Here is a 16,930-nt window from a genome sequence, read left to right on the forward strand (position 1 = left end):
AGACAATAAAAATTTATGCCTTTAAATGTCTCTTTTATTTTTCTACATTTTACACAAAAGTGAAGTTCATCATTTTTTCTTCCTTATTTTCACTTCAAAGATTGATAATATTATCCCTCCAGAATGTATTATTTATTTATTTATTTTTAGAGGAAAATTTCATTCACTCGAATTGAACATAAAGGCATATATATGAGCACAAGTATTATTCTGCATTATACATTTTGAGACGTATCAAATTTTTAGGTAACACATTTGAATTTAGTTGATTATTCAAGGAAATTATTTCATATTTTCATGCTCCAATTCCTTAAGATTTTGTCACATTGACTGTGACATAAATACATTGGTTATTTACTTCGCCGAAATAAGCTCGATCTACTGGAAAACTAAAATAAAAAAGATACTTGACTGTAAACACAAATATTTGTATTTCAATTTGATAAAATACAAAATGCGTTACAAAGATAATTTGATAGATTTGAAGATAGATTTATGCGGGTTGCAATCTCTAGTTAATCCTCTGATTCTTCTCTTCCATTTGATTCTTGGGGTGCAAGCTCGAAGGTTCTTGAAATACTTGATTTGATGACGCCAATCCAAGGGACTCAATGCATGATTTTGGATTGAACATTGAACTTGATTTGATTTGAGAACATTGTTAGAATTTGTAAGAATGCCTTGAAGCTTTTGAACTTGATTTCTTTGTATACTTGAAGATCACTTCAAAGATTCGCAGAAATACTTGAAGATTTGAAGAAATGCTTGAAGATTTTTAAGATACTTTGACTATTGCCTTGAAGATCTTGAAGATACTTTAATACTTGAAGATTTTGAAGATTACTTGAAGATACTTGAATACTCAAACAATTGAAGATTTGAAGGAGACTTGAATGCTAGATAGAATTCTTCAAGATAATTGAATACTTGGAAGAATACTTGAAGATACTTGAATACTTGAATGCTAGTATTGGAGTTAATATGTTGTGTTTACAATGGTTAGGACCTTAGAAACCAATTCATTTGTGGTATACGATTAGATTTGAACCATAGAAATGATATATCAATACGTGTAAAGGACGCGAATATGAACACAACCTACAAAATAAGTGGGAAAAATCATTGATGAAACGAGGGCAAAGGAGATCGAGTAAGAAGTCCAAGAAGAAATCTGCTATTTAGGATCCAAAATACATATCCAAGCACATACGAAAATTTCGATTAATCTCCAAAATCCAAACATAGTTCAAAACAAAGTGGACCAAAAAACAACTTTCAAAACTTGAACTACAATATGATCCAACAAATAGCCAATTGCTCAAGACTTCCTCGGTTTGCTCGTCGCCAACTGCGACTCGGGCTGTAAAGAAATAAGAAACAACAATCATGGTCAGGGCTTAATCAAATGAAGTACAGTATAAATCAATTAATAGAGCTGGATATTTAAAACTTGAAAACGTATCAATTTGTTACCTCCTTTTTCACAAGCTCTTGCTTTTCTGACAAAATTAACTCAATATGGCAAGGTGACGACATGTAGGCTGAGAATAAGGTCGCATTAGTTCATCCACAAAGTTACAGTTATGAAAAGAAAAGACTATAATGATATGCAAACATACGGTTAATCCTTCCATGAGCACGGTATGTGCGGCGCCTTTGCTTCTGGGCCTGGTTAACCTGAATGTGAGAAATAAATAGTGCATCCACGTCCAAACCTTTCACCTGTCAAAAAACTAATAATTAGACATGGAAAAGAAAAGGAAGACATCAGGTATAATAACTAAAGAAACAGGATACGTACCTGAGCATTACTTTCGGCATTCTTGAGCAAATCCAAGATGAACTTGGCAGATTTCACTGGCCAGCGACCTTGTCCGTTAGAGTGTCTGTTCTTGGCGTGAGCAGTTCGCCCAACACCACCACAGAAACGAGTGAAAGGTATGGCCTGTTTGTGGGCAATGTCATGACCGGACTTAATTAAAGATAATTAAGCCGGGAAACCATGACTAAGGGAGGGAGATTAGAAGCGGGGATAGAAAGGGGTAAATATATAATGAAGGATCGAACTTAATCATTGAGAGCGAAGGGGACATTTATAATGTAACTTATGTTTAGCCACAAAGATTCAATTAACTAGTAAGTTCGGATGAATCCGACTTAATTCAAAAGGCTTATTACTTAAGAATACGCAGCGGAAATAATAATCTGATTACATGTATGAAGACATGTATCCAAGAGTTTATTCAATCAACTTATGACAAAAGCTCCGCTCCTCACTTCATCTTCATCAACCATTGCTCAACCTGCACATTTAGAAATACATGCAGGGCTGAGTACAAAAATACTCAGTGGACACGTATGCCTAGGTAAACATATAAACATGCTTCGTGAAACTGTAAATTGTCGTGCCATCATAAACAGTACAGCAAGGGAGTTTTAGCTAAATAGGCCCAAGCTTACTAAATTCATTTGTAATTCTTAAAGTTCGACTGATCAGTCTAAGTTCTCTTGTAATCTATCATATCTGGAACTGTGTGCCGGAGAGGTGGCCACCTCTCACGGTCACTTGACCGGCCAACCCGCTAGATGACTCACGGTCACTGGTGTACACTAGTCCTGGCAGGATAGCTATCAACTGCTCAGGACCCGAATTCGATTTCATCATTGGCAAAGCCACATCAGATAGATATCATACTGAAATTGAAATATTTTATGGCAAGACAATACTTAAAATAACTTCAATTCAAAGATTTTATCATGAAATAGCTTGTTCAACAGTAATATGAAACTCATTTGATATATATATGAAAGTAATGCCCACCTGATAAGCAAACCTTTGTCATATCTTAGTGACTCCTGACTAGCTTTTACTCGCCTACTTGACCTTTTAATGCGAGAATATAAAGTAAGACATTTGTCTTAAGAAAAATTCTCAGTAAAGGAGAATGCGTAAAATAATTATGCATGACTCGTGTTCCGTTAATAATAATCCAGACTATAGGATTAAAGCTCATCTTATGATATCGAATTATTAATCCTAATTTATCCACTGCCTTAGGGTTTGCTAACCCGCTTAGCAAATCTCATAATCTCGTTCTAAATTTATCCGTATTTAGAATTAACTGCGTCTAATTAATCGATTAATAATTCTAGAATCAATCTCTACTTGGGCTCAATAAATGATAAGGCAATCTAATAAAATGAAAGAAACTGGGTTCAATCAATTAACCATGACAGCCCATACATAAAAATAAAAACTCCGGGCCCAAATAATTAAATGATGGAATGTGGGCCTGGTTAAAAAGAACTCCAGCCCAATTCTCTAATAATTCGGCCCACTGGAATGAAATAAGGGCAGCCCAACTCTTTTTTTCTTCCTTAACAATCATCCTCTCTCTCTCTCTCTCAGAATCGATCAACAGCTCCCTTCCATAAGGGCTTCTGCCGCCTCCGGCTCCGGCCGACGTCGGCCGTCGCCGCGCCTGAGTCCGGCGCTCTTCTCTCTCTTGTCCGCCTTCGATTCCCTCATGAAACCGAGCTTGCATCTCCCTCTCCTCTGTCGATTTCGGAGGCTCGGCCACCTCTCTAGAGATTCCGGCGGCGTCGCTGCTGCTGAAGGCCGGCGGAGCTGTATGGCCATCCTTCTATTTCTCCTCCCAATTTCCGCCCTCAATCGACTGAAAAGGAAAGAAAAGAAAGTCCTAAATTTCCTCCTGAATCGAAATCGCCGCCGCCTGAATCCGGAAGCCGGAGAACGGCCGGCGTCTTCTCCCGCGACGCCGCTTCTGTTCCGAAATCCGGCGATGATTGTCGCCCCATGGCTCTGCTTCCTCTTTTCTCCACCCAAGGCAGACGTACACATGTTCAATCGAGGTTTGGAATCGGAGCCCTAACTCCTGCCTGACGAATCGACATGGTACCTCCGCTGCCGCTCTGTGAACTGGCGAGAGCTTCACCGTCGTCGTCGCCGGGTTCTCCCCTGATCTCGCCCGACGAGCAGCAGAGCTCTGCCTCCGCCGACGCTCTTCGGTTCGGCGGAACAGGGCAGCCTCCCCTCCTTAAAGAAAGCTAAGTTCACTCTTAATACTCTATTGTGAACGAAACTCAAAGCTTGTCGTAAACTCAGTTCATGATTCTATTGAGCTCTAGTATTTCTATACTTCGATTATGCAGTGGGTAAAACTAGCCATAGTGGTTTGTTTCTATTTCGAAAGTCCTCATTGTCTGTCTCATGAATAACACATAAAAACTGACTATGTTATTACCGGAAACTATGTATTGGTATTGTTTGTTTATCATGCTTAAGTGTAGAGCATGTATGATGGGAAAATAGTATATGGAGCTCAATGAATACCTTGAATGCTTTGCGAATGTTTGGTGCATGGTTGGCTGCTGCTGTTGTTGAATCCAGAGGATAGGAACTGAAATGAATTGTGGATTGTTTTCATATTGAATGCAGGCTGAAAATTCAAGAAGGAAGTGGAGGGATTAGAGCCAAGGTTTACCTTGGAGTTTTGGCAGAAGTTTCATCCCTTCTCTCTTTCTTCGAATTCTGTTAAGGGAGCTTGAAAAAGTTGATGGCTGGGTTGTATAAGGGTGGATGTTGGCTGATAGCTTTGAGGCTGCAGTGGGTGGATAGGTTGTGGCAGTCATAGGGGTGGCTGAAAGACCCCTAGATGTACCTTGGCATGGCCGAACTGCTGCTACAGAGGGAAGGGGAGGGGGTGAGCTGCTGTCACAGCTATTCTTCACTCCCTCACGCACGCCCCTTTTTCCTTTTTCTTCTTCTTGATGTAATGGGATAGTCTAGAGTAGCTAGGAGTGAGAGAGATGGTGTTTGTAAGTGTAAAGTTGATGTGATTAATAAAATCCTTCAGTATCTTGATAAAGCGGTATCTAATACTTATCCCGGGTCTTGCTAGTATAGCGTATCTGTAAAACTAATCCCGGGTTTTGCTAATAATACTAAATACTCTAATAATTCTCGTATTTTGATAGCTGACTTTTCGTCTATTAAAATCGTGACTCGTAGAATAAATCTAAATTAAATTCGTAGATTTAATTCACTTCACAATTCGGAGTAAACTCACGACTCAAGTAATAATGTTACATAAATAGAAATAATATTTCTATTACAAATAAAATAATAACTTGACTTGGCTAAGTCAATTATCATTCTGGAATAAATCATTAACTAGTCAATAATTCAATCGTGGTCACCTCAGGTAATGGCATCTAATTCAGAACTCTAAGCTGAATTAACTGAATATTAATCGCTGGATTAAAACAACTGAAAGATGTAACAAATAAATATTGCATTTATTGCTCTTAATCATAAAATAAAAGAGCGGGCTACTACAGGCAAGCACATCCTCCAAGTATCTCTTGGCCTTGCCCAAAGGCAACTTCCTGATGGCGTGCGCTGTCTCCCTAGTGTTCTGATAAAATAAAATTTTCATACTTAGCTAATTCATCATAATCTCCGGATAACATCACGAAATATAGCATTCAATTTAAAATCAGAACATAATCATTTATTAGACAATTAGGCAAGCAGAAGTGAATCCATAAAAGTTGTACACAAATATGAAACATAACTGACAACAATACATAACTCAACATAAATTGACTTCAAACATCACAAATGTAGCATTGTTTACTGAACCATCAAATCATAGGAAAAACTCAAGTGGTTCACCCAATAACATTGCACGACTTCTATCCCTGAAGTTTACGAGAGACCTATCCACAAATGGCAACAGATCCCTGCTTTTTTACATCAGGTTGAACATATGCCAGCTCAAAAAAGCTCACGGTAGACACTACTATATGTACTACATCAAACGAATAAGGTGACAGACACAGAAAATGAAAGCATTATGGATGTAGCATTGTTTACTGAACCATCATTCATCTGAAAACGCAAAGTGGTTCACCCAATAACATTGCACAACTATTATCCCTGACGTTTACAAGAGACCAATTCACAAATGGCAATAGATCCATGCTTTTATCATCAGGTTGAACGTCTAAACTGCAGAATAAATTACATTACATAGAAATAATTAATGAACCCTAAAACTATACTAAAATGGGCGTAACTGATGAACATTAAGATTCAATTAGCTAAATTAAACTGAACACAAGTCTAAACACATCGATTAATTTATTGTGTAAAATAAAAAGGAAGAACAACCAATTAAAAAAAAGTGTTTAGCTTAGTTAATCATTAAAACAAGCTCGGTGGAATAAATAAAAAAGACGAATTTACCTTGAAATGAACTCTGAGATCAGATCCCCTAGCCTTGCAAGCTGCAACAAATATACAACCAAAACAAAATCAGCAAACAACACAGATAAAACGCCGAACGGAATAAATCATTACAAAACAACATAAACCTACATTTAGTGATGTTATCGGGCTCTCTCGAGTATTTCACCTGTAGAATTTACAGCATAAATTAAATTAAAAGATCAAAATTCGCAAATGTGTTTGGATAAATTTATGTGACTGAGAGAAGATGAAAGATACCATTGTTGCAGCTGTTCTTCTTCGGCGGTACTGCAGAAACTGCGGAAGTCGATTGATCTTCTTCGAATGAGAAAGAGAAGAGATGGTGCAGAAGATTTTATAGTAAAACCCTAATACTCAATGGCTTCATGGGCCGGGCTTCAACTTTTTGGGTCTAAATTGCGAGGTAGAAGTGTCGGCCCATAAATGAACATAGTAGATTATTTATGTTTTTGATCTCAGTAAGATAATAATGAGTTTATTTTTCAAATTTAAATTTAAATTATACTTCATTTATTTATTAAATTTTAGAGGAAATTTAAATTTCATTCCAAAATGTATTTTTTTATTTATTTTTAGGGGAAATTTTCATTCCCTCGGATTTGAATTTAGTTGACTATTCAAGGAAATTATTTCATATTTTCATACTCCATTTCCTTAAGATTTTGTCACATTGACTGTGATATAAATACATTGGTTATTTACTTCGTCAAAATAAGCTCGATCTACTGGAAAACTAAAATAAAAAAGATACTTGACATCGTTAAATGAAGATTATGGGTTCTTTATAATAAGATATTAACGTTTAAAAAATTAACCATTGCTTATAATATTAATGGTAACGATCAGTATTATACTTTTCATCTATCGTTGTAGTCAACACTTAAAACTTCAAATTCTTTTGATAATTGTTTCCGTTGCTTACTAAAAAGAGTAGTAGTTATATAATGCCCAAAAACTTTCACTACATCAAGAGAAAGAATTTCAACCAAGATGTTTCTTCAATCAATCAATTATGATCACTGGAAAAATAGTTTCAAATTTCAATCAGTATGTAAATCCATATTAAAGAGACTAGCCAAGTAAATTATACACAAGTGGTTCACCCAATAACATTGCACGACTTCTATTCCTGAAGTTTACGAGAGACCTATTCACAAATGGCAACAGATCCCTGCTTTTTTACAACATGTTGAACATATGCCAGCACATAAAAGCTCACGGTCGACACTACTATATTTATTACATCAAACGAATAAGGTGACAGACACAGAAAATGAAAGCACTATAGATGTAGCATTGTTTACTGAACCATCATTCATCTGAAAACATAAAGTGGTTCACCCAATAACATTGCACAACTATTATCCCTAACGTTTACGAGAGACCAATTCACAAATGGCAACAGATCCTTGCTTTTATCATCAAGTTGAACGTCTAAAATACACAATACATTACATTACATAGAAATAATTTATGACCCTAAAACTAGACTAAAATGGGCGTCACTAATGAACATTAAGATATAATTAGTTAAATTAAACTGAACAAAAGTCTAAAAACATGGATTAATTTATAGTGTAAAATAAAAAATAACGACCAATCAAAAAAAGTGTTTAGCTTGTTAATCATTAAAACAAGCTCAGTAAAGTAAAATAAAATTCATGAATTTACCTTGAAATGAACTCTGAGATCAGATCCCCTAGCCTTACAAGCTGCAACAAACATTCAAACAAAACCAAATCAGCAAACAAGACAAATAAAACGACGAACAGAATAAATCATCACAAAACAACATAAACCTACATTTAGTGATGTTATCGGGCTCTCTCGAGTATTTCACCTGTAGAATTTGCAGCATAAATTAAATTAAAAGTTCAAAATTCGCAAATGTGTTTGGATAAATTTATGAGGCTGAGAGAAGATGAAAGATACCATTGTTGCTGCTGCTCTTCTTCGGCAGTACTGAAAAAACTAATGGAAGTCGATTGCCCTTCTTCGAAAGAGAAAGAGAAGGGTTGGTGCGGAAGATTTTATAGTAAAACCCTAATACTCAATGGCTTCATGGGCTGGGCTTCTCCTTTATGGGTCTCAATTTTTTATAATTGTGAGGTAGAGTCGTCGGCCCATAAATGAACATAGTAGATTATTTATGTTTTGGTCTCATTAATAAGATAATGGGTTTATTTTTCAATCTAAACATACCAAATTCGGTGCGTTTACTTTGATGGATAAATTTATCCATGAAAAATAATAGACAATAAAAATTTATGCCTTTAAATGTCTCTTTTCTTTTTCTACATTTTACACAAAAGTGAAGTTCATCATTTTTTCTTCCTTATTTTCACTTCAAAGATTGATAATATTATCCCTCCAGAATGTATTATTTATTTATTTATTTTTAGAGGAAAATTTCATTCACTCGAATTGAACATAAAGGCATATATATGAGCACAAGTATTATTCTGCATTATACATTTTGAGACGTATCAAATTTTTAGGTAACACATTTGAATTTAGTTGATTATTCAAGGAAATTATTTCATATTTTCATGCTCCAATTCCTTAAGATTTTGTCACATTGACTGTGACATAAATACATTGGTTATTTACTTCGCCGAAATAAGCTCGATCTACTGGAAAACTAAAATAAAAAAGATACTTGACTGTAAACACAAATATTTGTATTTCAATTTGATAAAATACAAAATGCGTTACAAAGATAATTTGATAGATTTGAAGATAGATTTATGCGGGTTGCAATCTCTAGTTAATCCTCTGATTCTTCTCTTCCATTTGATTCTTGGGGTGCAAGCTCGAAGGTTCTTGAAATACTTGATTTGATGACGCCAATCCAAGGGACTCAATGCATGATTTTGGATTGAACATTGAACTTGATTTGATTTGAGAACATTGTTAGAATTTGTAAGAATGCCTTGAAGCTTTTGAACTTGATTTCTTTGTATACTTGAAGATCACTTCAAAGATTCGCAGAAATACTTGAAGATTTGAAGAAATGCTTGAAGATTTTTAAGATACTTTGACTATTGCCTTGAAGATCTTGAAGATACTTGAATACTTGAAGATTTTGAAGATTACTTGAAGATACTTGAATACTCAAACAATTGAAGATTTGAAGGAGACTTGAATGCCAGATAGAATTCTTCAAGATAATTGAATACTTGGAAGAATACTTGAATACTTGAATGCTAGTATTAGAGTTAATATGTTGTGTTTACAATGGTTAGGACCTTAGAAACCAATTCATCTGTGGTATACGATTAGATTTGAACCATAGAAATGATATATCAATACGTGTAAAGGACGCGAATATGAACACAACCTACAAAATAAGTGGGAAAAATCATTGATGAAACGAGGGCAAAGGAGATCGAGTAAGAAGTCCAAGAAGAAATCTGCTATTTAGGATCCAAAATACATATCCAAGCACATACGAAAATTTCGATTAATCTCCAAAATCCAAACATAGTTCAAAACAAAGTGGACCAAAAAACAACTTTCAAAACTTGAACTACAATATGATCCAACAAATAGCCAATTGCTCAAGACTTCCTCGGTTTGCTCGTCGCCAACTGCGACTCGGGCTGTAAAGAAATAAGAAACAACAATCATGGTCAGGGCTTAATCAAATGAAGTACAGTATAAATCAAGTAATAGAGCTGGATATTTAAAACTTGAAAACGTATCAATTTGTTACCTCCTTTTTCACAGGCTCTTGCTTTTCTGACAAAATTAACTCAATATGGCAAGGTGACGACATGTAGGCTGAGAATAAGGTCGCATTAGTTCATCCACAAAGTTACAGTTATGAAAAGAAAAGACTATAATGATATGCAAACATACGGTTAATCCTTCCATGAGCACGGTATGTGCGGCGCCTTTGCTTCTGGGCCTGGTTAACCTGAATGTGAGAAATGAATAGTGCATCCACATCCAAACCTTTCACCTGTCAAAAAACTAATAATTAGACATGGAAAAGAAAAGGAAGACATCAGGTATAATAACTAAAGAAACAGGATACGTACCTGAGCATTACTTTCGGCATTCTTGAGCAAATCCAAGATGAACTTGGCAGATTTCACTGGCCAGCGACCTTGTCCGTTAGAGTGTCTGTTCTTGGCGTGAGCAGTTCGCCCAACACCACCACAGAAACGAGTGAAAGGTATGGCCTGTTTGTGGGCAAGCACATCCTCCAAGTACCTCTTGGCCTTGCCCAAAGGCAACTTCCTGATGGCGTGCGCTGTCTCCCTAGTGTTCTGATAAAATAAAATTTTCATACTTAGCTAATTCATCATAATCTCCGGATAACATCACGAAATATAGCATTCAATTTAAAATCAGAACATAATCATTTATTAGACAATTAGGCAAGCAGAAGTGAATCCATAAAAGTTGTACACAAATATGAAACATAACTGACAACAATACATAACTCAACATAAATTGACTTCAAACATCACAAATGTAGCATTGTTTACTGAACCATCAAATCATAGGAAAAACTCAAGTGGTTCACCCAATAACATTGCACGACTTCTATCCCTGAAGTTTACGAGAGACCTATCCACAAATGGCAACTAGATCCCTGCTTTTTTACATCAGGTTGAACATATGCCAGCTCAAAAAAGCTCACGGTAGACACTACTATATGTACTACATCAAACGAATAAGGTGACAGACACAGAAAATGAAAGCATTATGGATGTAGCATTGTTTACTGAACCATCATTCATCTGAAAACGCAAAGTGGTTCACCCAATAACATTGCACAACTATTATCCCTGACGTTTACAAGAGAACAATTCACAAATAGCAATAGATCCATGCTTTTATCATTAGGTTGAACGTCTAAACTGCAGAATAAATTACATTACATAGAAATAATTAATGAACCCTAAAATTATACTAAAATGGGCGTAACTGATGAACATTAAGATTGAATTAGCTAAATTAAACTGAACACAAGTCTAAACACATCGATTAATTTATTGTGTAAAATAAAAAGGATGAACAACCAATTAAAAAAAAGTGTTTAGCTTAGTTAATCATTAAAACAAGCTCGGTGGAATAAATAAAAAAGACGAATTTACCTTGAAATGAACTCTGAGATCAGATCCCCTAGCCTTGCAAGCTGCAACAAATATACAACCAAAACAAAATCAGCAAACAACACAGATAAAACGCGGAACGGAATAAATCATCACAAAACAACATAAACCTACATTTAGTGATGTTATCGGGCTCCCTCGAGTATTTCACCTTTAGAATTTAGAGCATAAATTAAATTAAAAGATCAAAATTCGCAAATGTGTTTGGATAAATTTATGTGACTGAGAGAAGATGAAAGATACCATTGTTGCAGCTGTTCTTTTTCGGCGGTACTGCAGAAACTGAGGAAGTCGATTGATCTTCTTCGAATGAGAAAGAGAAGAGATGGTGCAGAAGATTTTATAGTAAAACCCTAATACTCAATGGCTTCATGGGCTGGGCTTCAACTTTTTGGGTCTAAATTGCGAGGTAGAAGGGCCGGCCCATAAATGAACATAGTAGATTATTTATGTTTTTAGTCTCAATAAGATAATAATGAGTATATTTTTCAAATTTAAATTTAAATTATACTTCATTTATTTATTAAATTTTAGAGGAAATTTAAATTTCATTCCAAAATGTATTTCTTTATTTATTTTTAGGGGAAATTTTCATTCCCTCGGATTTGAATTTAGTTGACTATTCAAGGAAATTATTTCATATTTTCATACTCCATTTCCTTAAGATTTTGTCATATTGACTGTGACATAAATACATTGGTTATTTACTTCGTCAAAATAAACTCGATCTACTGGAAAACTAAAATAAAAAAGATACTTGACATCGTTAAATGAAGATTATGGGTTCTTTATAATAAGATATTAATGTTTAAAAAATTAACCATTGCCTATAATATTAATGGTAACGATGAGTATTATACTTTCCATCTATCGTTGTAGTCAACACTTAAAACTTCTAATTCTCTTGATAATTGTTTCCGTTGCTTACTAAAAAGAGTAGTAGTTATATAATGCCCAAAAACTTTCACTACATCAAGAGAAAGAATTTCAACCAAGATGTTTCTTCAATCAATCAATTATGATCACTGGAAAAATAGTTTCAAATTTCAATTAGTATGTAAATCCATATTAAAGAGACTAGCCAAGTAAATTATACACAAAGTGGTTCACCCAATAACCTTGCACGACTTCTATTCCTGAAGTTTACGAGAGACCTATTCACAAATGGCAATAGATCCCTGCTTTTTACAATAGGTTGAACATATGCCAGCACATAAAAGCTCACGGTCGACACTACTATATTTATTACATCAAACGAATAAGGTGACAGACACAGAAAATGAAAGCACTATAGATGCAGCATTGTTTACTGAACCATCATTCATCTAAAAACATAAAGTGGTTCTGTAGTGACCCGCTCTTTTATGTTATTTAATTATGGTATCGCGATAATTAATATCGCATCCTTCAGTAAATGGAACCCAGTTGCCAGTTATATATGAAACCAGCTTATGATCCCGATTTGTTTTATCAGAGACGAAGTTATTATTTTAGCCGTATGCTTTTGTAACGCATGAGAAAAACGTGACGAGGATTATTGAGCTATTCAATAATTAGTATTTCCAAGTTATAACTGACTTAGCGAAGTCATGTTATTTATTAATCGAGAAACAGAAGCAGTTATATTTTATTAAGTGCTACTAGAAGTCGTGGAATTATTCCGACTGCAAAGCAGATTAAATCCACGGATTTAATTTAAGTCATATTACAAGTTTTCAATATTTGAAGCAAGGAAGCAAATATCAAACAGATACAGTAACGGATGATAGAGAATAAAAGCCAGTATTTTATTACAGTTCACGAATACAATCTACTTCCCAGCTTGGGGAAAATCGTATAGTATATTACAAGGTTGAATTTACGTGGCCACCTTACTGCCACTCACTCAAGTTGGCACAACAATCAAAGAAAGAGAGACGGTTTAAAAGTAGAGTGCTGCAGGAGGATACTTTTTTTTACAAAGAAAGAAGAGAGATAGAAAAGTCAATAAAGCTAGTAGAAAGAAAATGAGTATGCTGCCGACCACCCTCTGCACCCCATCTCTTCAAGCCGCCTCCAATGGCTGCAATGTTCCCTCAAACCTCAACTTCCAGCCACCCTACCTCCGTTCACTTCACTAGCATACTTAAGTATGCGACGCCAGTCCTCTATTAATGCCAATCAGCCAACAAATGCAAACCTTCACTCTCACTTTATTTCACCAAAAATTATCAAAGAGCAGCCACGAGTTCTGCCAAAGTATCAAGGTAAGACTTAGCTCAATGCTTTCTTTTTCTTGATTTTCACCTGCACACATTGAAAGAGAACCAACAATTATACTACTTCAATTACTTCAGTTCTAGTAAATCGACAACAACCAAGCAATATCCAACCAACATAAAGGCTTCCAGCTTCGGCTTATTTTCAGCACATTTGATTCATAAGCTCAGCCACAAACCAACAGCATACTTCAAGGTAATCATGCTATCCTATTATTCATACCAGTGAGCTTTCATATCAAAGCATGGACACGATCAGTTGCACAAGGACAGAAAATCTTATAGACATCTTGAACTTAGTAAACACCTCAACTATGCGATCATGAGCAAGTGACAGTTTACATGTATGAGTAAACGAGCATATCGAGATGAAAGCAAAACAAAGAGAAATTACACCTTGTCCAGTTCACATTTACGAATCGTTTAAGACGAAATAAGGGAGTTACTTAGCTTTAAAGGAGAGAAGGGCTGACTGCCCGATGACGACGACGACAGTCGGGACAGGGCGAACTCGCCCAACCTCATCAGGGCCCCGAACAGCAGCTGCCCGGCGACGAGCTGAGACTTGTGCGCAGCAGCAACGGTCCAAGGGCAGCATCGGCGCGGTGAGAGGCGTAGGCCTTCTTACTCCAGTCGCCGGAAACTCAGGAACAACAAGGCGGAAGCGGAATGGCTGAATGAGGAGACCGACCGGTTTCAGGAACCGGAGCAGAAACCGCTCGACGACGGCGGAGATAACACCGAATGTACGGCGCAGTAGACGACCGGATGAGAGAACGCCGATTGAATCGCCGAATTTCGGACGAAGAAACAGCGGCGTTGAATTCTAGATTTTAGGGCTCGATCTGGGTTCCGCGGTCGGATTTGAGATGAAGGTCGGAGTTTGAAACCTCAGGGGAGAGCTAGGGCTTTTTGTTTTCCCTTTCATGGTAGAGACGATGATGGAGGCGGCGACCGGCCGCCCAATTTCGGATGGCGCGACAACGATGAATTCCAGATTTTAGGGCTCGTCTTTGGTTTTCGCGTGAGGCGAGAGAGACCTGAAGTAAATTATACACAAAGTGGTTCACCCAATAACATTGCACGACTTCTATTCCTGAAGTTACGAGAGACCTATTCACAAATGGCAATAGATCCCTGCTTTTTTACAACAGGTTGAACATATGCCAGCACATAACAGCTCACGATCGACACTACTATATTTATTACATCAAACGTATAAGGTGACAGACACAGAAAATGAAAGCACTATAGATGTAGCATTGTTTACTGAACCATCATTCATCTGAAAACATAAAGTGGTTCACCCAATAACACATTTGAATTTAGTTGATTATTCAAGAAAATTATTTCATATTTTCATGCTCCAATTCCTTAAGATTTTGTCACATTGACTGTGACATAAATACATTGGTTATTTACTTCGTCAAAATAAGCTCGATCTACTGGAAAACTAAAATAAAAAAGATACTTGACTGTAAACACAAATTTTTGTATTTCAATTTGATAAAATACAAAATGCGTTACAAAGATAATTTGATAGATTTGAAGATAGATTTATGCGGGTTGCAATCTCTAGTTAATCCTCTGATTCTTCTCTTCCATTTTATTCTTGGGGTGCAAGCTCGAAGGTTCTTGAAATACTTGATTTGATGACGCCAATCCAAGGGACTCAAAGCATGATTTTGGATTGAACATTGAACTTGATTTGATTTGAGAACATTCTTAGAATTTGTAAGAATGCCTTGAAGCTTTTGAACTTGATTTCTTTGGATACTTGAAGATCACTTCAAAGATTCGCAGAAATACTTGAAGATTTGAAGAAATACTTGAAGATTTTGAAGATACTTTAACTATTGCCTTGAAGATCTTGAAGATACTTGAATACTTGAAGATTTTGAAGATTACTTGAAGATACTTGAATACTCAAACAATTGAAGATTTGAAGGAGACTTGAATGCTAGATAGAATTCTTCAAGATACTTGAATACTTGGAAGAATACTTGAAGATACTTGAATACTTGAATGCTAGTATTAGAGTTAATATGTTGTGTTTACAATGGTTAGGACCTTAGAAACCAATTCATCTGTGGTATACGATTAGATTTGAACCATAGAAATGATATATCAATACGTGTAAAGGACGCGAATATGAACACAACCTACAAAATAAGTGGGAAAAATCATTGATGAAACGAGGGCAAAGGAGATCGAGTAAGAAGTCCAAGTAGAAATCTTCTATTTAGGATCCAAAATACATATCCAAGCACATACGAAAATTTCGATTAATCTCCAAAATCCAAACATAGTTCAAAACAAAGTGGACCAAAAAACAACTTTCAAAACTTGAACTACAATATGATCCAACAAATAGCCAATTGCTCAAGACTTCCTCGGTTTGCTCGTCGTCAACTGCGACTCGGGTTGTAAAGAAACAAGAAACAACAATCATGGTCAGGGCTTAATCAAATGAAGTACAATATAAATCAATTAATAGAGCTGGATATTTAAAACTTCAAAACGTATCAATTTGTTACCTCTTTTTTCACAGGCTCTTCCTTTTCTGACAAAATCAACTTAATATGGCAAGGTGACGACATGTAGGCTGAGAATAAGGTCGCATTAGTTCATCCACAAAGTTACAATTATGAAAAGAAAAGACTATAATGATATGCAAACATACGGTTATGAAGAGAATCCATAAAAGTTGTACACAAATATGAAACATAACTGACAGCAATACATAACTCAACATAAATTGACTTCAAACATCACAAATGTAGCATTGTTTACTGAACCATCAAATCATAGGAAAAACTCAAGTGGTTCACCCAATAACATTACACGACTTCTATCCCTGAAGTTTACGAGAGACCTATCCACAAATGGCAACAAATCCCTGCTTTTTTACATCAGGTTGAACATATGCCAGCTCAAAAAAGCTCACAGTAGACACTACTATATGTACTACATCAAATGAATAAGGTGACAGACACAGAAAATGAAAGCATTATGGATGTAGCATTGTTTACTGAACCATCATTCATCTGAAAACGCAAAGTGGTTCACCCAATAACATTGCACAACTATTATCCCCGACGTTTACAAGTGTTGGGAACCTTGTGGAATATCCTAACCCTTGTTTTGATGATACCAAAATTCATAGGACTAATATGTAATAGACTAGAATCATTTTGAACTTAAGTGTTAGAGTTCGTTTCTAGTTTAGTTGCGGTGTCGAAGACTGAAGA

At 35.9% G+C, this 16,930-nt stretch overlaps 2 protein-coding genes, 1 long non-coding RNA gene, 9 other non-coding genes and 2 pseudogenes across 12 annotated transcripts; all 14 read right to left on the reverse strand.

Annotated features, from left to right (window-relative positions):
• Positions 1–1,163: 1,163 nt before the first annotated feature.
• Positions 1,164–6,446, reverse strand: LOC130994145 (60S ribosomal protein L17-1-like; the record flags this gene model as incomplete). Its single annotated transcript, XM_057919175.1, has 7 exons — positions 1,164–1,360; positions 1,474–1,541; positions 1,620–1,722; positions 1,802–1,959; positions 5,366–5,438; positions 6,272–6,312; positions 6,404–6,446. Coding segments are annotated over 7 exons (528 nt in total), but the record flags the coding sequence as incomplete, so codon positions are not given.
• On the reverse strand, positions 2,094–4,885 carry LOC130996143 (uncharacterized). The gene is made up of 3 exons (XR_009092415.1): positions 4,355–4,885; positions 2,822–2,884; positions 2,094–2,303 (listed from the first exon to the last, which is right to left on the reverse strand). It is a non-coding gene; the product is annotated as an uncharacterized LOC130996143 (long non-coding RNA).
• Positions 5,643–5,776, reverse strand: LOC130996388 (small nucleolar RNA snoR74). The gene has a single exon (XR_009092569.1). It is a non-coding gene; the product is annotated as a small nucleolar RNA snoR74 (small nucleolar RNA).
• Positions 5,882–6,014, reverse strand: LOC130996424 (small nucleolar RNA snoR74). The gene has a single exon (XR_009092601.1). It is a non-coding gene; the product is annotated as a small nucleolar RNA snoR74 (small nucleolar RNA).
• Positions 6,447–7,340: 894 nt separating the features above from the next.
• LOC130996431 (small nucleolar RNA snoR74) lies at positions 7,341–7,476 on the reverse strand. Its single transcript, XR_009092608.1, has one exon. It is a non-coding gene; the product is annotated as a small nucleolar RNA snoR74 (small nucleolar RNA).
• A 105-nt stretch (positions 7,477–7,581) lies between these two features.
• LOC130996417 (small nucleolar RNA snoR74) lies at positions 7,582–7,714 on the reverse strand. Its single transcript, XR_009092595.1, has one exon. It is a non-coding gene; the product is annotated as a small nucleolar RNA snoR74 (small nucleolar RNA).
• A 1,934-nt stretch (positions 7,715–9,648) lies between these two features.
• LOC130996145 (60S ribosomal protein L17-1-like) lies at positions 9,649–11,712 on the reverse strand. Its single transcript, XM_057921651.1, has 7 exons — positions 11,665–11,712; positions 11,536–11,572; positions 11,404–11,444; positions 10,339–10,569; positions 10,157–10,259; positions 10,011–10,078; positions 9,649–9,897 (listed from the first exon to the last, which is right to left on the reverse strand). Exons 1-7 carry the CDS (start codon positions 11,665–11,667, stop codon positions 9,856–9,858), a joined length of 525 nt encoding a protein of 174 aa, XP_057777634.1. The 5' UTR covers positions 11,668–11,712; the 3' UTR covers positions 9,649–9,855.
• Positions 10,774–10,908, reverse strand: LOC130996391 (small nucleolar RNA snoR74). The gene has a single exon (XR_009092572.1). It is a non-coding gene; the product is annotated as a small nucleolar RNA snoR74 (small nucleolar RNA).
• On the reverse strand, positions 11,014–11,146 carry LOC130996426 (small nucleolar RNA snoR74). The gene has a single exon (XR_009092603.1). It is a non-coding gene; the product is annotated as a small nucleolar RNA snoR74 (small nucleolar RNA).
• Positions 11,713–12,472: 760 nt separating the features above from the next.
• On the reverse strand, positions 12,473–12,609 carry LOC130996440 (small nucleolar RNA snoR74). The gene has a single exon (XR_009092616.1). It is a non-coding gene; the product is annotated as a small nucleolar RNA snoR74 (small nucleolar RNA).
• Positions 12,610–14,726: 2,117 nt separating this feature from the next.
• On the reverse strand, positions 14,727–14,826 carry LOC130996443 (small nucleolar RNA snoR74; annotated as a pseudogene).
• A 105-nt stretch (positions 14,827–14,931) lies between these two features.
• On the reverse strand, positions 14,932–15,053 carry LOC130996444 (small nucleolar RNA snoR74; annotated as a pseudogene).
• A 1,401-nt stretch (positions 15,054–16,454) lies between these two features.
• Positions 16,455–16,588, reverse strand: LOC130996392 (small nucleolar RNA snoR74). Its single transcript, XR_009092573.1, has one exon. It is a non-coding gene; the product is annotated as a small nucleolar RNA snoR74 (small nucleolar RNA).
• Positions 16,589–16,693: 105 nt separating this feature from the next.
• On the reverse strand, positions 16,694–16,827 carry LOC130996432 (small nucleolar RNA snoR74). Its single transcript, XR_009092609.1, has one exon. It is a non-coding gene; the product is annotated as a small nucleolar RNA snoR74 (small nucleolar RNA).
• Between the last annotated feature and the right edge of the window lie 103 nt (positions 16,828–16,930).

This window comes from Salvia miltiorrhiza, chromosome 7, assembly GCF_028751815.1.
Source record: "Salvia miltiorrhiza cultivar Shanhuang (shh) chromosome 7, IMPLAD_Smil_shh, whole genome shotgun sequence".
Taxonomy (NCBI): Eukaryota; Viridiplantae; Streptophyta; class Magnoliopsida; order Lamiales; family Lamiaceae; genus Salvia; species Salvia miltiorrhiza.